Genomic DNA, 22,479 nt, shown 5'->3' on the forward strand with positions numbered 1-22,479 from the left:
TGTTTATTTATGTGGTCTTTGCTACTCAGCCCATATGTATTTTCTCGTAGATTATATATAAGTTAAACTATATCGGAGAAAGTCAACTTTAAGAGAATAAACTATTACTTTATTATTACAAATAAGCTAAAACAAGTTAATCTATGACGTCTTATGGTTAAATTTGTTGTCGATTTTTCTTTTATGCGTTAATCTTGTTGAGTTAGTTTAGATCTGTTATGTTCTAATATCATGAATATTATATGTCAGTTGATCTAAGTTTTATGTTTTATTCTGCATTATCAAATTAATCTTATACTCTACTAATTTTCTAACATTTCTTTACACGAGAAGAATAATTAACGAGTTTGGCGTGATGCATACGGGAAGAAACGAATAATCAAATGATAGCCGATAGGAGGGTCCCTTATAAAAGTGAGAACAAATAAAGAAGGATCGGTATAAGTCCTTTCGCAAAAGCTATTGCCTAACTTTGGCAGAAACTATTGTATCCGTCAAGTCAATACACTTTTCTGTATAAAAAATTACAGTTGTGTGTACATGTCCTGCAAAAACCATGTGCCATTGACTTCCTCTTCTTGTACTCCTATTCCGAAGGCAACCATAGTGGCCTGTTCTATGAATTGGCCTAATTCTTCAAAACGGTCATCTAGGTAGATTTTGAATACTACGTACAGAGTTCAAAAATTTTCTGGATAAAGACGACACCCATTGACTTGAGACTTATCTTGCCCTGAAGTAATAACTCGATGGCCTGATCTTCAAACTGACCAGCAAACAATAATTGCAGAAACGCTAGATACATGTGTACCTGAAATACTCGTGGATGATTAAAGGCTTTAATGAAATTGTAACACAATTTGAACTGCAGTATAGTACATGATAATGAATTGATAAGCAATAAGGGGTCAAAGGTTCGGTCCAATAAGTGCAGAGTGCAACCTATATCAGACATCTATGAATGCAATAGCGTCTAAATGTGTGTCCTGCTAATTGCATGATATTAGAAACTGCGTGATAATTAATATGCACTAGGGTAAGCTGGGTTTTCATGCTGAGACCTTAGTAAAACCGAAACCTCTCTCGCCACCAGGAATGCTTCGCAGAGAACCAGTTCTGAGTATTGTACATGAGATGCCAGATGCAAGAACCACTTCTTCATCCCTCTATGGTAACTTCTTCAGCTTGATGTTCATAATAGCATGCAAACCACCACTGTTTCTGTAGACAGACAGCTGCATCCTTATCAAGATCTCATAGGGGTAAATGTCTAATACTAGAGCCAACTAGAGCCAGCCGGATAACAAGCATTGCAAAACTGTGATAGCAGAACAACATGTTCAACACCATTGAGGTCGATCGGTTCAGAGAAGAAACCATCCTGAAAAAATATCAAGTTCAAAGCCAATTCATGCAATTAAAGAGGAATGACACATAGGTTCTCACATAAATACATAACTAAGTAACACATCGCAGATCTTTCTGAAGATTAAGATGGACATGATGCGATTAACAAAGAAATGTAATAGATTGACCCATAAGTAGTTTCAAATATGTGGCGTGTGTTGGTGCCGATTTGGGCAACGCCAATCACTAGGGGTGTACCGCCTAGCGACGCCCTCTTCGGTGGCGCAGACGGTCCGCGGCTATGGGCAAAACGGTCCGCGACCTGGGACGGACGGTCGGCGGTGGCGTAGGGTCGTCTTCCTCCTCGCTGAAATCTAGATCTCGTCTCCTGAGGGAGAAATTTTAGGGCGCTCCAAGTCGATAGGTCAATCGGGGCGTCCCCAGATGACGACGTAGAGTCGCCTAGAATTTAAAAGATCAATTCGAGAAAGAGATCTTGAGTAGACAACTAGATCCACAAGGAGTAAGGTCCTAGGGTCGTCTTGGGGTCGATAGGCCACCCAAGACGAATCTAGACGATGTAGAGTCAAATAGGGGTGAAGGTGGATACATGGAAAGCTATAACTAGAACTACGCTACATCTACTCCTAGGACAGGAATGATATAATTAGTGATTAGTGCTTTAGAGAGACTCAAGAGAGAGACATTATGATTTTGTTGTTGCTCTTTTGGCTTGGTTTCTTGATCCTGCTTTCTTCATCTCTTTCTAAACTCTCAGTGACTTGTAAAGCTAGGAAGAGACACCTAATTATATAGTGAACCTTGTGGGGTTAAGTGACCCTCGAGATTAAGAAGAAGCACTCAACCAGTCTATGTGACCATTTGAAAGAGGGGAAGTGTTGAAAAAAAACCTGTTCTACGTGGCCTCCTCAACGGGGAGTAGATTCTTCGGAACCAAAACTCGAGAAACAAACTGCCTATGTCTTTGTGCTAATCTTCATTGCGATTTGATACTTTCTCTTGCCTCTCTCTAAATTCTCTTGCTTGCTAAACATTTTGAGTTAGCCCTAAAGTTATTCGCATTGATTGAGCAACTCTGAAAGGGAAATGTGCCCTTGGGCCATTTCTAAGTATTTTGGTGATTGAGTGTCAACACAAGTGCTTAAATGTGAATCAATGCCCATGGATGAACAAAGTGCAAATCTAGAGCAAAGGTATGTTTCTAAGTCTTAGTACATTGGTTTTGTGTACTAATATATTTGTCTAAGTGTTAGAAACAGAAAGAAGAAGAGAAGAGAAGACTTGGCTGTGTACAGCCAAGGGGCTGTTTCGGTCTGGGGCACCGGACTGTCCGGTGGTGCACCGGACAGTGTCCGGTGCGCCAGGCTGCCTCGGCCGAAGAGGCCGCTCTCGGGAATCGGCTGACGGCGTACGGCTAAAATTCACCGGACTGTCCGGTGTGCACCTGAAAGGGAATTAGGCTTTCACCTAGTTCCCAAATAATTTTGGTGGTTGAATTGCCCAACGCAAATCTTTGGACTAACTAGTTTGCCCAAGTGTATAGATTATACAGGTGTTAAAGATTCACACTCAGCCAATAAAAAGACCAAGTTTTGGATTCAACAAAGGAGCAAAAGGGGCAACCGAAGGCACCCCTGGTCTGGCGCACCGGACTGTCCGGTGCGCCACCGGACATGTCCGGTGCACCAGGGGGACTCAGGCTCAAACTCGCCACCTTCGGGAATTCTCAGAGGCGACTCGGCTATAATTCACCGGACTGTCCGGTGTACACCGGACAGTGTCCGGTGCGCCAAGGGAGGTCGGCCTCAGGAACTCGCCAGCTTCGGGAAAAGCCAACGGCTCGTCCACTATAATTCATCGGACTGTCCGGTGTGCACCGGACTGTCCGGTGCGACTCCGGAGCAACGGTCATCTCCGCGCCAACGGCTCTCTGCCGCGCATTTAATGCGCGCTCTGCGCGCGCAGGAGTCAGAGTCGCCCATGCTGGCACACCGGACAGCAAACAGTACCTGTCCGGTGTGCACCGGACACCCAGGCGGGCCCACAAGTCAGAAGCTCCAACGGTCAGAATCCAACGGCAGTGGTGACGTGGCAGGGGGCACCGGACTGTCCGGTGTGCACCGGACTGTCCGGTGCGCCATCGAACAGGCAACCTTCCAACGGCCACTTTTGGTGGTTGGGGCTATAAATACCCCAACCACCCCACCATTCATTGCATCCAAGTTTCCAGCTTCCAACCACTATACAAGAGCTAGCATTCATTGCAAAGCACACCAAAAAGAGATCAAATCCTCTCCCAACTCCACACAAAGCCCTAGTGACTAGAGAGAGTGATTTGCCATGTTCATTTGAGCTCTTGTGCTTGGATTGCTTCTTTTCTTTCTCACTTGTTCTTGTGATCAAAACTCCATTGTAATCAAGGCAAGAGGCACCAATTGTGTGGTGGCCCTTGCGGGGAAGTTTTGTTCCCGGCTTTGATTTGAGAAGAGAAGCTCACTCGGTCCGAGGGACCGTTTGAGAGAGGGAAGGGTTGAAAGAGACCCGGCCTTTGTGGCCTCCTCAACGGGGAGTAGGTTTGAGAGAACCGAACCTCGGTAAAACAAATCCGTGTGTCACACTTCATTATTTGCTCGCGATTTGTTTTGCGCCCTCTCTCGCAGACTCGTTTATATTTCTAACGCTAACCCGTCTTGTAGTTGTGTTTATATTTGTAAATTTCAGTTTCGCCCTATTCACCCCCCCCTCTAGGCGACTATCAATTGGTATCAGAGCCCGGTGCTTCATTAGAGCCTAACCGCTCGAAGTGATGTCGGGAGATCACGCCAAGAAGGAGATGGAGACCGGCGAAAAGCCCACTACAAGCCACGGGAGCACTTCATCGGAAGAGTCCCGCACCAAGAGGAAGGAGAAGAAGAAGGACTCCTCCAAACGGAAGGAGAAAAAGTCTTCCTCTTCTCACCACAAAGAGAAGAAGGAAAAATCTTCTTCTCACAAGCCGCATCGGAGAGGGGACAAGCACAAAAGGATGAGGAAGGTGGTCTACTACGAGACCGACACTTCATCAACATCAACCTCCGACTCCGACGCGCCCTCCGTCACTTCTAAGCGCCAAGAGCGCAAGAAGTATAGTAAGATCCCCCTACGCTACCCTCGCATTTCCAAACATACTCCTTTACTTTCCGTCCCATTAGGCAAACCACCAACTTTTGATGGTGAAGATTACGCTAGGTGGAGCGATTTAATGCGATTTCATCTAACCTCGCTCCACAAAAGCATATGGGATGTTGTTGAGTTTGGCGCGCAGGTACCATCCGTAGGGGATGAAAACTATGATGAGGATGAGGTGGCCCAAATCGAGCACTTCAACTCTCAAGCAACAACAATACTCCTCGCCTCTCTAAGTAGAGAGGAGTACAACAAAGTACAAGGGTTGAAGAGCGCCAAAGAGATTTGGGATGTGCTCAAAACCGCGCACGAAGGAGACGAGCTCACCAAGATCACCAAGCGGGAAACGATCGAGGGGGAGCTCGGTCGGTTCCGGCTTCGCAAAGGGGAGGAGCCACAACACATGCACAACCGGCTCAAGACCTTGGTGAATCAAGTGCGCAACCTCGGGAGCGTAAAATGGGATGACCACGAGATGGTTAAGGTTATTCTAAGATCTCTTATTTTCCTTAACCCTACTCAAGTTCAATTAATCCGTGGTAATCCTAGATATACTAAAATGACCCCCGAGGAAGTTATCGGGAATTTTGTAAGTTTTGAGTGCATGATCGAAGGCTCGAGGAAGATCAACGAGCTTGATGATGCCACCACATCTGAAGCTCAACCCGTTGCATTCAAGGCAACGGAGGAGAAGAAGGAGGAGGCTACACCAAGTCGACAACCAATAGACGCCTCCAAGCTCGACAACGAGGAAATGGCGCTCGTCATCAAAAGCTTCCGCCAAATCCTCAAGCAAAGGAGGGGGAAGGACTACAAGTCCCGCTCCAAGAAGGTTTGCTACAAGTGTGGTAAGCCCGGTCATTTTATTGCTAAATGTCCTATATCTAGTGACAGTGACCGAGGTGACGACAAGAAGGGAAGGCGAAAGGAGAAGAAGAAGTACTACAAGAAGAAGGGCGGCGATGCCCATGTTTGTCGGGAATGGGATTCCGACGATAGCTCAAGCGACTCCTCCGATGACGAGGACGCCGCCAACATCGCCGTCACCAAGGGACTCCTCTTCCCCAACGTCGGCCACAAGTGCCTCATGGCAAAGGACGGCAAAAAGAAAAAGGTTAAATCTAACTCCTCCACTAAATATGAATCTTCTAGTGATAATAATGCTAGTGATGAGGAAGATAGTTTGCGTTCCCTTTTTGCCAACCTTAACATAGCTCAAAAGGAAAAATTAAATGAATTAGTCAGTGCTATTCATGAAAAGGATGATCTTTTGGATTCTCAAGAGGATTGTCTAATTAAAGAAAACAAGAAACATGTTAAGGTTAAAAAGGCTTATGCTCTTGAGATTGAGAAATGTGAAAATTTATCTAGTGAGCTAAGCACTTGCCGTGAGATGATTGATAACCTTAGACATGAAAATGCTAGTTTAAATGCTAAGGTTGATTCTCATGTTTGTAATGTTTCAATTCCCACTCCTAGAGATAATAATGATGATTTGCTTGCTAGGATTGAAGAATTGAACATTTCTCTTGCTAGCCTTAGATTAGAGAATGAAAATTTGATTGCTAAGGCCAAAGATTTTGATGTTTGCAAAGTTACAATTGCCGATCTTAGAGATAAGAATGATATACTTCGTGCTAAGATTGTTGAACTTAATTCTTGCAAACCATCTACATCTACCATTGAACATGTCACTATTTGTACTAGGTGTAGAAATGTTGATATTGATGCTATTCATGATCACATGATTTTAATTAAGCAACAAAATGATCATATAGCTAAACTAGATGCTAAAATTGCCGAGCACAACTTAGAAAATGAGAAATTTAAATTTGCTCGTAGCATGCTTTATAATGGGAGACGCCCTGGCATCAAGGATGGCATTGGCTTCCAAAGGGGAGACAATGTCAAACTTAATGCCCCTCCTAAGAACTTGTCTAACTTTGTTAAGGGCAAGGCTCCCATGCCTCAGGATAACGAGGGCTACATTTTGTACCCTGCCGGTTATCCCGAGGACAAAATTAGGAAAATTCATTCTAGGAAGTCTCACTCTAGCCCTAATCATGCTTTTATGTATAAGGGTGAGACATCTAGCTCTAAGCAACCAACCCGTGCCAAGTTGCCTAGAAAGAAAACGTCTAATGCATCAAATGATCATGCTGTTTCATTTAAAACTTTTGATGCTTCTTATGTGCTTACTAACAAATCCGGCAAGGTCGTTGCCAAGTTTGTTGGGGGCAAACACAAGGGCTCCAAGACTTGTGTTTGGGTACCCAAAGTTCTTGTTTCTAATGCCAAAGGACCCAAAACAGTTTGGGTACCTAAAGTCAAGAACTAAATTTGTTTTGTAGGTTTATGCATCCGGGGGCTCAAGTTGGATACTCGACAGCGGGTGCACAAACCACATGACCGGGGAGAAAAGGATGTTCTCCTCATATGAGAAAAACAAAGATCCCCAACGAGCTATCACATTCGGGGATGGAAATCAAGGTTTGGTCAAAGGACTTGGTAAAATTGCTATATCTCCTGACCATTCTATTTCCAATGTTTTTCTTGTAGATTCTTTAGATTACAACCTGCTTTCTGTTTCCCAATTATGTCAAATGGGCTACAACTGTCTTTTTACTGATGTAGGTGTCACTGTCTTTAGAAGAAGTGATGATTCAATAGCATTTAAGGGTGTGTTAGAGGGTCAGCTATACTTGGTAGATTTTGATAGAGCTGAACTCGACACATGCTTAATTGCTAAGACTAACTTGGGTTGGCTCTGGCACCGCCGACTAGCCCATGTTGGGATGAAGAATCTTCATAAGCTTCTAAAGGGAGAACACATTTTAGGATTAACAAATGTTCATTTTGAGAAAGACAGGATTTGTAGCGCATGCCAGGCAGGGAAGCAAGTTGGAGTCCATCATCCACACAAGAACATCATGACGACCGACAGGCCGCTTGAGCTACTCCACATGGATCTATTCGGCCCGATTGCTTACATAAGCATCGGCGGGAGTAAGTATTGTCTTGTAATAGTGGATGATTATACTCGCTTCACTTGGGTATTCTTTTTACAGGAAAAATCTCAAACCCAAGAGACCTTAAAGGGATTCTTGAGACGTGCTCAAAATGAGTTCGGATTAAGGATCAAGAAAATAAGAAGCGACAACGGGACGGAGTTCAAGAACTCTCAAATTGAAGGCTTCCTTGAGGAGGAGGGCATCAAGCATGAGTTCTCTTCTCCCTACACACCTCAACAAAATGGTGTAGTGGAGAGGAAGAATCGAACTCTATTGGACATGGCAAGAACCATGCTTGATGAGTACAAGACACCGAACCGGTTTTGGGCCGAAGCGGTCAACACCGCCTGCTACGCCATCAACCGGTTATATCTTCACCGAATCCTCAAGAAGACATCCTACGAACTCCTAACCGGTAAAAAGCCCAACATTTCATACTTTAGAGTTTTTGGTAGCAAATGCTTTATTCTTGTTAAAAGAGGTAGAAAATCTAAATTTGCTCCTAAAACTGTAGAAGGCTTTTTACTTGGTTATGACTCAAACACAAGGGCATATAGGGTCTTTAACAAGTCCACTGGACTAGTTGAAGTCTCATGTGACGTTGTGTTTGACGAAACTAACGGCTCTCAAGTAGAGCAAGTTGATCTTGATGAGATAGGTGAAGAACAGGCTCCATGCATAGCGCTAAGGAACATGTCCATTGGGGATGTGTGTCCTAAGGAATCCGAAGAGCCTCCACATGCACAAGATCAACCATCCTCCTCCACGCAAGCATCTCCACCAACTCAAAATGAGGATGAAGCTCAAGTTGTTAAAGGGCAAAATCAAGAAGATGAGCCACCTCAAGATGATGGCAATGATCAAGGGGGAGATGCAATTGATCAAGAAAAGGAGGATGAGGAAGAACCAAGACCGCCACACCCAAGAGTCCACCATGCAATACAAAGAGATCACCCCGTCGACACCATCCTCGGCGACATTCATAAGGGGGTAACTACTCGATCTCGGGTTGCTCATTTTTGTGAACATTACTCTTTTGTTTCCTCTATTGAGCCACACAGGGTAGAGGAAGCTCTCCAAGATTCGGATTGGGTGGTGGCGATGCAAGAGGAGCTCAATAACTTCACTAGAAATGAGGTATGGCATTTAGTTCCACGTCCTAACCAAAATGTTGTAGGAACCAAATGGGTCTTCCGCAACAAGCAAGATGAGCATGGTGTGGTGACAAGGAACAAAGCACGACTTGTGGCCAAAGGGTATTCACAAGTCGAAGGTTTGGATTTCGGTGAAACCTATGCACCCGTAGCTAGGCTTGAGTCAATTCGCATATTATTAGCCTATGCTACTTACCATGGCTTTAAGCTTTATCAAATGGACGTGAAAAGTGCCTTCCTCAATGGACCAATCAAGGAAGAGGTCTATGTTGAGCAACCTCCCGGTTTTGAAGACAGTGAGTATCCTAACCATGTCTATAGGCTCTCTAAGGCGCTTTATGGGCTCAAGCAAGCCCCAAGAGCATGGTATGAATGCCTTAGAGATTTCCTTATTGCTAATGGCTTCAAAGTCGGAAAAGCCGATCCTACACTCTTTACTAAAACTCTTGAAAATGACTTGTTTGTATGCCAAATTTATGTTGATGATATTATATTTGGGTCTACTAACGAGTCTACATGTGAAGAGTTTAGTAGGATTATGACACAGAAATTCGAGATGTCTATGATGGGGGAGTTGAAGTATTTCTTAGGATTCCAAGTGAAGCAACTCCAAGAGGGCACCTTCATTAGCCAAACGAAGTACACTCACGACATCCTAAGCAAGTTTGGAATGAAGGATGCCAAGCCCATCAAGACACCCATGGGAACCAATGGGCATCTCGACCTCGACACGGGAGGTAAGTCCGTGGATCAAAAGGTATACCGGTCGATGATTGGTTCATTGCTTTATTTATGTGCATCTCGACCGGACATTATGCTTTCCGTTTGCATGTGTGCAAGATTCCAATCCGACCCTAAGGAATCCCACCTTACGGCCGTAAAACGAATCTTGAGATATTTGGCTTATACACCTAAGTTTGGGCTTTGGTACCCTCGGGGATCCACATTTGATTTGATTGGTTATTCGGATGCCGATTGGGCGGGGTGTAAAATTAATAGGAAGAGCACATCGGGGACTTGCCAGTTCTTGGGAAGATCCTTGGTGTCTTGGGCTTCAAAGAAGCAAAATTCGGTCGCTCTTTCCACCGCCGAAGCCGAGTATATTGCCGCAGGTCATTGTTGCGCGCAATTGCTTTGGATGAGGCAAACCCTGCGGGACTACGGTTACAAATTAACCAAAGTCCCTTTGCTATGTGATAATGAGAGTGCAATCAAAATGGCCGACAATCCCGTCGAGCATAGCCGCACTAAGCACATAGCCATTCGGTATCATTTTCTTAGGGATCACCAGCAAAAGGGAGATATCGAGATTTCTTACATTAATACTAAAGATCAATTAGCCGATATCTTTACCAAGCCACTTGATGAACAATCTTTTACCCGACTTAGGCATGAGCTCAATATTCTTGATTCTAGAAATTTCTTTTGCTAGCTTGCACACATAGCTCATAAATGTACCTTTGATCATGTCTCTTTCATATGCTATGCCTAATGCGTTTTCAAGTCTATTTTAAACCAAGTCATAGGTACATTGAAAGGGAATTGGAGTCTTCGGCGAAGACAAAGGCTTTCACTCCGTAACTCATACTTCGCCATCACTCCAAGCAACTCTCTATTCTTTGAGGAGAAATGAGCATCAAAGAAAAGGACTTCTCCTTTGGTATAATCTTAACCCATTTATTTATGACCAAAGAGGAAGATAGCACCAGGAGGGCTCTCATGATTCCGTTTTTGGCGATTCATGCCAAAAAGGGGGAGAAATGAGCCCAAAGCAAAAGGACCGCACCACCACCAATTTCAAAAACTTAGTGTTTTCCAAAAGTATTTATCAATTGGTATCCTATTGTGTTCAAAAGGGGAAGAAAGTAGTATTTTAAAAATACATATCAAAACCCTCTTGATCACTAAGAGGTGGATCTCCTTTAGGGGGAGTTTTGTTTAGTCAAAGGAAAAGCATTTGAAACAGGGCGAGAAAATTTCAAATCTTGAAAATGCTTTGCTAACTCTTATTCATTTATCTTTGACTATGTGCAAAAGATCTTTGAAATGAACTTACAAAAGAATTTGCAAAAACAAAACTTGTGGTGCAAACGTGGTCCAAAATGTTAAATAAGAAAGAAACATTCCATGCATATCTTGTAAGTAGTTTTATTGGCTCAATTCCAAGCAACCTTTACACTTACATTATGCAAACTAGTTCAATTATGCACTTCTATATTTGCTTTGGTTTGTGTTGGCATCAATCACCAAAAAGGGGGAGATTGAAAGGGAATTAGGCTTTCACCTAGTTCCCAAATAATTTTGGTGGTTGAATTGCCCAACGCAAATCTTTGGACTAACTAGTTTGCCCAAGTGTATAGATTATACAGGTGTTAAAGATTCACACTCAGCCAATAAAAAGACCAAGTTTTGGATTCAACAAAGGAGCAAAAGGGGCAACCGAAGGCACCCCTGGTCTGGCGCACCGGACTGTCCGGTGCGCCACCGGACATGTCCGGTGCACCAGGGGGACTCAGGCTCAAACTCGCCACCTTCGGGAATTCTCAGAGGCGACTCGGCTATAATTCACCGGACTGTCCGGTGTACACCGGACAGTGTCCGGTGCGCCAAGGGAGGTCGGCCTCAGGAACTCGCCAGCTTCGGGAAAAGCCAACGGCTCGTCCACTATAATTCATCGGACTGTCCGGTGTGCACCGGACTGTCCTGTGCGACTCCGGAGCAACGGTCATCTCCGTGCCAACGACTCTCTGCCGCGCATTTAATGCGCGCTCTACGCGCGCAGGAGTCAGAGTCGCCCATGCTGGCACACCGGACAGCAAACAGTACCTGTCCGGTGTGCACCGGACACCCAGGCGGGCCCACAAGTCAGAAGCTCCAACGGTCAGAATCCAACGGCAGTGGTGACGTGGCAGGGGGCACCGGACTGTCCGGTGTGCACCGGACTGTCCGGTGCGCCATCGAATAGGCAACCTTCCAACGGCCACTTTTGGTGGTTGGGGCTATAAATACCCCAATCACCCCACCATTCATTGCATCCAAGTTTCCAGCTTCCAACCACTATACAAGAGCTAGCATTCATTGCAAAGCACACCAAAAAGAGATCAAATCCTCTCCCAACTCCACACAAAGCCCTAGTGACTAGAGAGAGTGATTTGCCATGTTCATTTGAGCTCTTGTGCTTGGATTGCTTCTTTTCTTTCTCACTTGTTCTTGTGATCAAAACTCCATTGTAATCAAGGCAAGAGGCACCAATTGTGTGGTGGCCCTTGCGGGGAAGTTTTGTTCCCGACTTTGATTTGAGAAGAGAAGCTCACTCGGTCCGAGGGACCGTTTGAGAGAGGGAAGGGTTGAAAGAGACCCGGCCTTTGTGGCCTCCTCAACGGGGAGTAGGTTTGAGAGAACCGAACCTCGGTAAAACAAATCCGTGTGTCACACTTCATTATTTGCTCGCGATTTGTTTTGCGCCCTCTCTCGCAGACTCGTTTATATTTCTAACGCTAACCCGTCTTGTAGTTGTGTTTATATTTGTAAATTTCAGTTTCGCCCTATTCACCCCCCTTTAGGCGACTATCAGCACCGGACTGTCCGGTGAGCCAACGGTCGGCCAGGGCCAACGGTCGGCCAGGGCCAACGGTCGGCCGCGCGATCTGCGCGGGACACGTGGCCAAGCCAACGGTCGGAAGGACATGTCCGGTGCCCCAACGGCTCCCGCATCTGCAACGGTCGGCTTAGCCATTTAAGGAAAGGAATCGGGCACCGGACACTGTCCGGTGTGCACCGAACTGTCCGGTGCGCCCGACGACAGAAGGCAAAGATGGCCTTCCAGATTTGTTCTCAACGGCTCCTAGCTGCCTTGGGGCTATAAAAGGGACCCCTAGGCGCATGGAGGAGTACACCAAGCAACTCTTGAGCATCCCTGATCATCCACACTAAGTCTTTGCGCATCCGTTTGTTATTCTAAGTGATTCGAGCTCTGTTCTTGTGAGAAACTGTGAGATAGTCTTTGAGCTCGAATCTTGGCCGTGTGTGTGCGCGTTTCGCTGTGGATTTGAGTGTGTTGCTTCCCTCCCTTACTCCGTGCTTCTCTGTGAATCTTAAGTGTAAGGGCGAGAGACTCCAATTTGTGAAGATTCCTCGCGAGTGGGATAAAGATAAGCAAGGCAAAACACTGTGGTATTCAAGTGGGTCTTTGGACTGCTTGAGAGGGGTTGATTGCAACCCTCGTCCATTGGGACGCCACAACGTGGAGTAGGCAAGTTTTGTACTTGGCCGAACCACGGGATAAATCACCGTGTCTCCTCTGTGTTGAATTCTCTGTGATTGTCGTATTGTGCAAGATCTCCTCTTTAGCCACTTGGCAATTATTGTGCTAACCCCTAACAAGTTTTTGTGGCTATAAGTTAAGTTTTTACAGGATCACCTATTCACCCCCCCCTCTAGGTGCTCTCAAACTCATGGCAAGAAGAACTATCTTCCGCACTTTAATTTCATTATTACTCGTTCTAACGCTAACCTCAGGCGAAGTTCGTGTTCAAAGTTTATAATTTCTAGGTTTCAACTATTCACCCCCTGTAGGCGACTCTCTGTAACTCAAAGGTACTTCGTAGGCTAAACTAAACAAAGCTATGTGCCTTCAAAAGGTGAATTTATGTATATCACTATTCATCTATTTACAGTGAAGAGGTACAACTTCATAAAAAATTATAATTATGCCCACGAAGTTTACAAGTACGATTTACAAATTATACATGGCAATATCATCTTTTCTTCTTCTTCTTATTCTTCTTTCTTGCTTCACAAATCTTCTTGGCCTTTTTTATCCGCTTCGTGTGTGAATCCTTAGCTTCTGTATACGTGCGAAGGTCTACATCTTCTCATTTCTAGCTTGCACACTACTCCTGACGAAGGTTTGCTTCGTTGACACTTCTTGTTGTGTCTGAAACACACCTTCTCAAGCCGAAAATGAGGTGATTTGAAGATCTTCGGCGAGGTAAGGCCCCCAATAGGAGGGCGCGAGGTGAAGCGCGGGGGAACTCCTCGTCGCCGCCGTCCTTGCTGTGGGCGCGCGGGTTGCCGAAGCCATGCTCTGGCAGCGGAAAGGTCAAAGGTGGAGTTAGGGCTGGAAAAATACTCGTGGCTTATGAGCTCGCTTGGCTGTGATTAGCTTGGCTCGGCTCATTTTAATTTTGTCATGAGATGAGCTAGCATCTCAACTCGGTTTGTTAACAAGCCAGCTCGTTAGCTCGAACGAGCTACCATTTGTCAGCAAAACAAAGGCTGCACTTGTGTTGGATAAACTAATAAGTGATGAACTATGTTAATTTGATGTTGAATCGACGTGGTATATGAAATTGTGAGTACTATTACTCTTTTTAGTGTTAAATTAGTCTAGAATTAACTAATAATTGATTATATATATATATATATATATATATATATATATATATATATATATATATATATATAGTCTTTTGTTTTAGCCTACGAGCTAAACGAGCCAGCTCAACCTCGCAAACAGAGCCGAGTTGATTCTTTGGCTCGGTTTCTTAACTAGCAAGTCGAGCCGGCTCGTTAGCTTAATGAACCGAGCCGAGCCGAGCTATGTAAATTCCAAAATCTTCTTCAGTGGTTCGTTTATTCTTAAGAGCATCTCCAACAATGTGACCTATAAAAATGCCCTATAATTTGAAAATAAGTATATTTTATACAATTTAGGGCACCAGCAAAACACCCCGCTCCAACAGTAAAGCCCCAAATCTAGATTATAGGACAGCCCACTACGGTGTAGTATATTTGAGTCACTTGAGATGGTGCCCTATAGTTTTTTTGACAAAATTTTATGAAATGGGGCACTGTTGGAGTAGTTTTTCTTGTGTAGAGCCCCATATTTCAATTTGAGGCACTAGTTTGAGGCATTGTTGGAGATGCTCTAACAAGTCATTTTGTTCTATCACTTTTTAGAATTAGTGTCAATATGAAAATACAAGGAAATTAACTTGAATTGTTTGCCCTTACAGAGTCAAGGTATACCGGTAAAAGGACAATTTTTATTCTAGGTTATTCTCACTAGAATTTAGTGTCCTGTTCAGATTATTGGGGAAACAAAATATAGACAGACAAACACAGTTTCTCGGCGGTTTCTCATTGATTATTTTTCAAAATTGAAAATATGTGCACGGAAATTTACCGGAACTGGTTTCTCAGTGCTAATTGGCGGTTTCCTGGTGCTAATTGGCGGTTTCCTGACCGAGAAATGCGGAAACCAGTCATTTAAATGAATATGAAACGAGATTGGGAACCCTGCTTAGTAAACGCCCTTCTAAAATTTTACACATCAAACAATGATTGGGAACGACAGCCTCTGCCATGAACTCACTGCCAAGCTTCGGCTATGGAGCCATCTCTCCTTTGCCCACGGCCAGCCCTGCCGTCGTCGCCTCGTCGAGCCTCAGCCGTCTCTGCCTTGCTGCGGCCGCGCCGCCGCGGCCACCGCGCCAGTTACGGGCAACCCTCGCCCCGCTCACGCGTCCTCTTGATCGGTTGGTTGCCTGCCTTGGAACACTTGGATCTGTTTCTTCATTGTTAACCATTGTTATATGGGCCTAATAGTTACTGATTGGAGCCGAGCTACCAAGCCCACCTAGATAGCCCGATCCTCTATCATGAGCTGTAAATGACAGTAGCTGGTTTACGGCCCATGACTAGTCGAACGTACTTACGTACTACCTGCCTGCGGCCCCGACGCATCGCGCTCTAGGGTTTTGACGCGCCGGCGGCTTGTGTTCCCTTTAAAGCTTGGCTGCTCGTCTGCTCCTGCTGCTGTCTTTCTTCTGCTCTTCCATCGCGCCAGTGTTTTGAGAAGCTGGTCGGCGCTCCTAGATCCCTTCGCCTCTCTCGCGTTCGAGGCTAGGTAGCCGCCACCATGAGCCGCTCGGGGCAGCCTCCGGATCTCAAGAAGTAAGCGCCCGCATCTGTCTCCCCCCTCTGGATTAGATCCCGGTTTGCTCCGTTCCGTCGTGCTGATTTCGGTTTGTTTCCTGTGACGTTCACAGGTACATGGACAAGAAGCTTCAGAGTAAGTGGTACTCTCGATTCCGCTATCCAGTCCCAATAGTACACCTGTGGTTTTGCTTCAAGAAAGTTTTTCTTCTTCCCATGTGCCCAGTACGTTTGTTCTTAGATCATAATATACGTGACTGTTCGTTGTTAGCTCCGCATTAGACAGATGAAGCAGCTTATGTCTGTTCTGGCAATTTGAACGTCTTCCTTTGTTTCAGTTTGTTCTTCAGCCTGACCATGCACCAAAACTGTGTATGTTTTGTGATTTTCGTATTTGAAAAATGCCCTAAATGATGAACATAATATGAAGGCTATGGATTTATCTCCACATGAAGCATTATGTCATAGTTACTCTGATAGGGCATTCAATCATATTTTCACATATGTATCATGTTGTACATTATCGAATTATAAGCGTCCTGACAGTCACAGTGCCATGTATCTATGGTTCTTTGGTGTTTTGTAGCCATCCCTTTGATAGTGTGGTGACTACCCTATCGGATCTTCTGTCATGATTTCTCCCTCATTTTTGTAGTTGCTCTGATAATCCAAAATAAGTTCTGTTCGTAATCCGTGTGGGATGGCTGGCCTACATGACGATGATTTTCTAAAAGCTATGGATTAATTTCCACATGAGGCTTTTTGTCATAGTTACTCTGATAGGCTGCCACATCAACCTTTTCGAATCCACTTGCTTGTGTAAGACCCTGTTTTGATTGACCCTAGCTAAACTTTATCCCGCTAATCTGGCCAGCAAAAGTTTAGGGGCGCTGTTTGGATCCTAGCTAAACATGTTTTAGTTGGCTTTAGTTGGGTTGAAACGGCTAAAGGAATGGTTTACATTTAGGCCTCCAGCTAAAGTTGAGTCGTGTTTTAGTTGGGACCATTTGGATCTGCAGCGGACAGCCGTAGTGGGGAGTAGCTAAAGTGTAGCTGGTGGATGCAAACTGGGCATAAATCAGGCTGACTTACAGGGATCAGCTTGTTGTCATTTATAAGTGCCTGGGAGATATTTTGAAGGATTAAAACATAAGAAATGCTGTATTAAACAAAACACACATTAAATTACATCTAGTGGGAAGTCGTTCCTAGTGTTAAATGTGATCTTCGTATTAAACACGCATTAAACAAACACGCATTTATTTTGAAGGAATAAAACACAAGTGACAAGTCCCTCTGTCTTTTAATAAATCAATTTCTAGAATGGTCCCAAGTCAAGTTTTCTTAAGTTTGCGCAATCTTATATGAAGTTTTAGCATATATCACAGCAAAAAAAAGTATAATATGAAAATATATTTCATGTTGTATCTAACTGAGTTTGTGTCAAATATTAAATATTTTTTCCTATAAATTTCAGCGAAACCTGAAAAAAAGGTTAACTGAAAACAACTATAGAAGTTGATTTATTTTGGACAGGAATTTTAACTAGTTCTCCACGAACTCACTCAAGCAGAATCGAGGTACCCCTGATAATTTGATGTTGGCAGTTCCATATTCAATATTTCTGGTGTCTTATAATGATGTCTGAAGCCCCATTGTATATGCAATTACAAAGGCTTCCTTTGTATTTTTTTTCTACGAATTTTTTAAAACACTGTAAAGTGTATTACTGAGTCAAACAGTCAGGCATAACAGGCTTGGTTCATGACAGTATTATTTATAATGAGATCGAGGTTTCATTTTATATGCAGTCACAAGGTTTTTTTTGTATTTTTTCCATGGGTGAGTTGATTCAATAACGTTCTGTTTTGTCATTTTATTTTTGTTATATCCTGGAGGTTTTGAGTTAGATTAATATTTCGCCATTGAAATTATGAGTGGCCTGTATGTTCACTGTTTGCCTATTTCTTCAGTTAAGCTGAATGCAAACCGTGTTGTTATTGGCACACTTCGGGGATTCGACCAGTTCATGAATCTGGTGATCGACAACACTGTGGAGGTCAATGGAAATGACAAGACAGATATTGGAATGGTGGTAAGTTTTCTTCTACCGAAGGTTATTTTTAGCTTTTTCCACGTGTACTTGTTTGTGGTCAAGCAGTTTTAATGATTGCTTGTTCGTTTTGGATTAAAGTCAGTTGTTTGGACTGCTGTAGCTGCAATCCATAGAGATGAAAACACTGTAGAAGTAGACCAAAACACTTTAGAAGTAGAAGCTGTTTCGGATCAAAGCCAATCAAATAGGCTAGAATTCTTAGAAAATACAGTTTTATTAACTCGCATAATATGCTGACAGCCTACAATCATCTGCAGGTTATCAGGGGAAACAGTGTTGTCATGATCGAGGCACTGGAGCCAGTTGCCAAGTCGCAGTGAATCCTTATTTTTCAGCTGATATAGTCGCAGCATGAAAACTGATGTAAATGCTATGAGTGAACCCTGTTGTACTTCGGACTCGTGCTTTTGCACAGCAACATAACTCGGCTACCAGCACCCCTGTTTCAATGGTGACTTCATTACTGCCTTGGCGCTAACATTGGCAATGCATCATTTCGTCTATTGTTCTACATAGCCGGTGCCTTGTGAGGCACATGAGATCTGTGATTCATCGTCAATGCTCTGTTTGGATATTGATATTAGAGAGCATGGAATTCAATTAGATTCAATACCAAATTAGCTATGATATTAAAATGAGATGTCACCGTAAAATTAGATTCAATACCAAATTCTATTGTTTGGATGTCACTGTATTGGAGTTCGGAATTGAGTGGTCTAATTTCATGCAATATAGTTCGGAATTGAGTGGTCTAATTCCATGCAATATAGAGTTGATCTGTAATGGGAGAGGAGTTTTTAGTTATAGTTCAATACCACATAATTGACTCTTTGAATCTAAATCTTAATTCTATGTTCAACCAAATATTAGAATTTAAGAAAATTGATTTTACCTGTCAATTTTGTGCATTAATATCTACACCCAAATGAGACATTAATGAGATCAGAACCAGAATCAAATTCTTCTATAGTTTCATTGTTCTACACTGTATTTTTATGGATTGGCTCCAACTAGGGACTGGACATTCGGTTCCTCGGTTTTTATAGAAATTCGGTTTTTCAAAAACTAGAACCGAAATAGCAAGATAAAGAAATTAAATTTGAGTAGTTCGGTTCTCAGTTCTAACCGAACTGTAACAGCTAATCTAAAATTCTGAATAATGACAACTTTTGTGAGAAATTTCAGCAGCATCTGCTCACAAACAACCACAAATGCACAATGACCAAAATTTTATAGATAATACATGGATAATTAGAGGTTCAACATAAGTTGATAAACACAACATCCAAAATTACAAACACATGTAACAAATTGAATCTGATATTTTCGGTTCTTTTGGTTCCTTGGAGTGTGAACCGAAAATGTCTCATTTATTTCGGTTCTCAAAAAACTAAAATCGAATTTCATAATGGTTCATTCGATTCGGTTAGTTTGGTTTTGGTTCTCGGTTATTTTGGTTCGGGTACTCGGTTTCGATTCTTTTTGCCTAGGTCTACTCTAACCAATTCGCAATACATCTTTATATTTTTAATATATTTTTCTAAAAGATTTTTTCTTTGACGTACACTTTGTCTCTAACTATTCAATCTATATTGCTCTCCTTATGTACATCGATAACTATAACTCGTTTATTTAACATTGATTTGTTATTTTCTAAAACTTTTAAAAGATTACAATATTTATACTATAATACTAATACACTATATTATCAAGTTGTGGGGTTTAAATGAGATTAATATTATAAGAAATCGTGTAACCAAAAAGGAAGGTGTAAAGGAGACATCCCTATTAGAGACGTTCGGTACCTCTACTGTTTCGTGAGCTTTAAGGGTCTCTCTTGTTAGGGCTCGGTGAAAGGGAAATAGAGTCAAACCTTTTTTTCTATATGTTTTTGGTGGTTGAATTGCCCAACACAAACAATTAGACTAACTAGTTTATTATAGATTATATGTTCTACAGGTGCCATAGGTTCAACACAAATCAATAAAAGGATCAAGTTAGGGTTCAAAAAGAAAGGAGCAAAAGAAACCGAAGGCTGCCCTGGTCTGGCGTACCGGACAGTCCGGTGTGCCACCGGACAGTGTCCGGTGCACCAGAAAGATCAACTCTGAACTCCTCAGCTTTGGGTTTTCTCCACCGCCACTCCGCTAAAATTCACTAGACTGTCCGGTGTGCCATATGAAGCAACGGCTACTGCGCCAAAGGTCGTCTGCAAAAGGTGAACAGTGCGTGAACAGTGCGCGTAAAGTTAGAGCAGTGCCAGAAGGCGCACCGGACAGTGAACAGTGCCTATCCAGTGCGGCACCGGACTGTCCGGTGCCCCAAGAAGTCAGAGCTCCAACAGTCGAAACCGTGAGAACCCTAACGGTTGGGTGACGTTGCTGGCGCACCGGACAGTGTCCGGTGGCGCATCGGACTGTCCGGTGCGCCCATCGACTGTAGCCTTCCCCAACGGCTGTTTTGGTGGTTGGGGCTATAAATACCCCCAACGACCACCATTCAAGGCATCCAAGTTTCCAACAATTTGCATTCAATACAAGAGCTCTAGACTTCACTCCAAGACACAAACCAAAAGATCAAATCCTCTCCAAGTCCCAAACTCACTCCAAAGACTTAGTGGCTTGTGAGAGTGACATTTGTGTTCATTTGAGTTCTTGTCGCTTGGATCGCTTTTATTCTTCCTCTTTCTAGTTCTCAACACACTTGTAATCAAGGCAAGAGACACCAAGTTATGGTGGTCCTTGTAGGGGTCTAAGTGACCCGTTTGATTAAGGAGAAAAGCTCACTCGGTTTAGGTGACCGTTTGAGAGAGGGTAAGGGTTGAAAGAGACCCGGTATTTGTGACCACCTAAACGGGGAGTAGGTTTGCAAGAACCGAACCTCGGTAAAACAAATCACCGTGTCATTCGCTTCATTTGCTTTTGATTTGTTTTTTTACCCTCTCTTTCGGACTCGATTTTAATTCTAACGCTAACCCTGACTTGTAGTGTGTGTTTAAGTTTATAATTTTCAGATTCCGCCTATTCACTCCCCTCTAGGCGACTTTCAATTGATATCAGAGCCCGGCACTTCATTAGAGCCTAACCGCTCGAAGTGATGTCGGGAGATCACGCCAAGAAGGAGGTCATGACCGGCGAAAAGCCCGCCACAAGCCACGGGAAGGCTCCATCGGGAGAGTCCAGCAACAAGGTGAAGGGATCCCCTTCACACCCCAAGTCGCATCGGAGTGGCAACAAGAAAAAGAAGATGAAGAAAGTGGTCTACTACGAGCCGATTCTTCGTCGCCATCTACCTTCGGCTCCGACGCGTCGTCCGTCACTTCTAAGCGCCATGAGCACAAGAAGTTTAGTAAGATCCCCCAACGCTACCCTCGCATTTTGAAACGCACTCCTTTACTTTCCGTCCCACTAGGCAAACCACCAGTTTTTGACGGAGAAAATTATTGTATGTGGAGTGACAAAATGAGGCACCATCTAACCTCACTCCACGCTAGCATTTGGGACATTATTGAGTTTGGAGCGCAGGTACCATCCGTGGGGGATGAAGGCTATGACTCGGATGAGGTAGCCCAAATCTGGCACTTCAACTCCCAAGCCACTATTATACTCTTCGCCTCTCTATGTCGAGAGGAGTATAATAAGGTGCAAGGGTTGAAGAGTGCTAAAGAGATTTGGGACGTGCTCAAGACCGCGCACTAGGGAGATGAGGTGACCAAGATCACTAAGCGAGAGACGATCGAGGGGGAGCTCGGTCGGTTTGTCCTCAACCAAGGAGAGGAGCCACAAGCTATGTACAACCGGCACAAGACCTTGGTGAACCAAGTACGCAACCTCGGGAGCACCAAATGGGATGACCATGAAATGGTCAAGGTTATTCTAAGATCACTCGTTTTTCGTAATCCTACACAAGTTCAATTAATTCGTGGTGATCCTAGATATAAGCTAATGTCTCTCGAGGAAGTTATAGGAAAGTTTGTGAGCTTTGAATTGATGATCAAAGGCTCCAAACAAATCATCGAGCAAGGCGGCACCTCCACACCCGAGGTGCAACCCATTGCATTCAAAGCGACGGAAGAAAAGAAAGAAGAGTCTATATCAAGTAGGCTTCCCATCGATGCCTCCAAGCTCGACAACAAGGAAATGACGTTCATCATCAAGAGCTTCCGCCAAATCCTCAAGCAAAGGAGGGGGAAGGATTACAAACCCCGCTCCAAGAAAGTGTGCTACAAATGTGGTAAGCCCGGTCATTTTATCGCTAAATGCCCTATGTCTAGTGATAGTGACAGGGGCAACGACAAGAGGGGGAAGAAGAAGGAGAAGAAGAGATGCTACAAGAAGAAGGGTGGCGATGCCCACATATGTCGGGAATGGGACTCTGATGAGAGCTCCACCGACTACTCCTCCGACAAGGACGCCGCCAACATCACCGTCAACAAAGGCCTCATCTTCCCCAATGTCGGCCACAAGTGCCTCATGGCAAAGGACGGCAATAAAAAGAAGGTAAAATCTAGAGCCTCTACAAAATATACAACATCTAGTGATGAGGCTAGTTCTAGTAATGATGAAGATAACTTGCTCACTCTTTTTGCCAACCATAACATGCAACAAAAGGAAAAACTAAATGAATTGATTAGTGCTATTCATGAGAAGGATGAACTCTTGGATAGCCAAGAGGAATTCCTTATTAAGGAAAACAAAAATCATGTTAAGGTTAAGAATGCCTATGC

At 43.8% G+C, this 22,479-nt stretch overlaps 1 protein-coding gene across 1 annotated transcript; it reads left to right on the top strand.

The window, feature by feature from the left end:
* The first annotated feature begins 14,814 nt into the window (after nt 1-14,814).
* On the top strand, nt 14,815-18,264 carry LOC100193784 (probable small nuclear ribonucleoprotein G). Its single transcript, XM_008661830.3, has 4 exons — nt 14,815-15,655; nt 15,751-15,773; nt 17,611-17,732; nt 18,011-18,264. The coding sequence occupies exons 1-4, from the start codon at nt 15,621-15,623 to the stop codon at nt 18,071-18,073; spliced, it is 243 nt and encodes an 80-aa protein (XP_008660052.1). The 5' UTR covers nt 14,815-15,620; the 3' UTR covers nt 18,074-18,264.
* Nucleotides 18,265-22,479: the final 4,215 nt, after the last annotated feature.

Source organism: Zea mays, chromosome 9 (assembly GCF_902167145.1).
Source record: "Zea mays cultivar B73 chromosome 9, Zm-B73-REFERENCE-NAM-5.0, whole genome shotgun sequence".
Taxonomy (NCBI): domain Eukaryota; kingdom Viridiplantae; phylum Streptophyta; class Magnoliopsida; order Poales; family Poaceae; genus Zea; species Zea mays.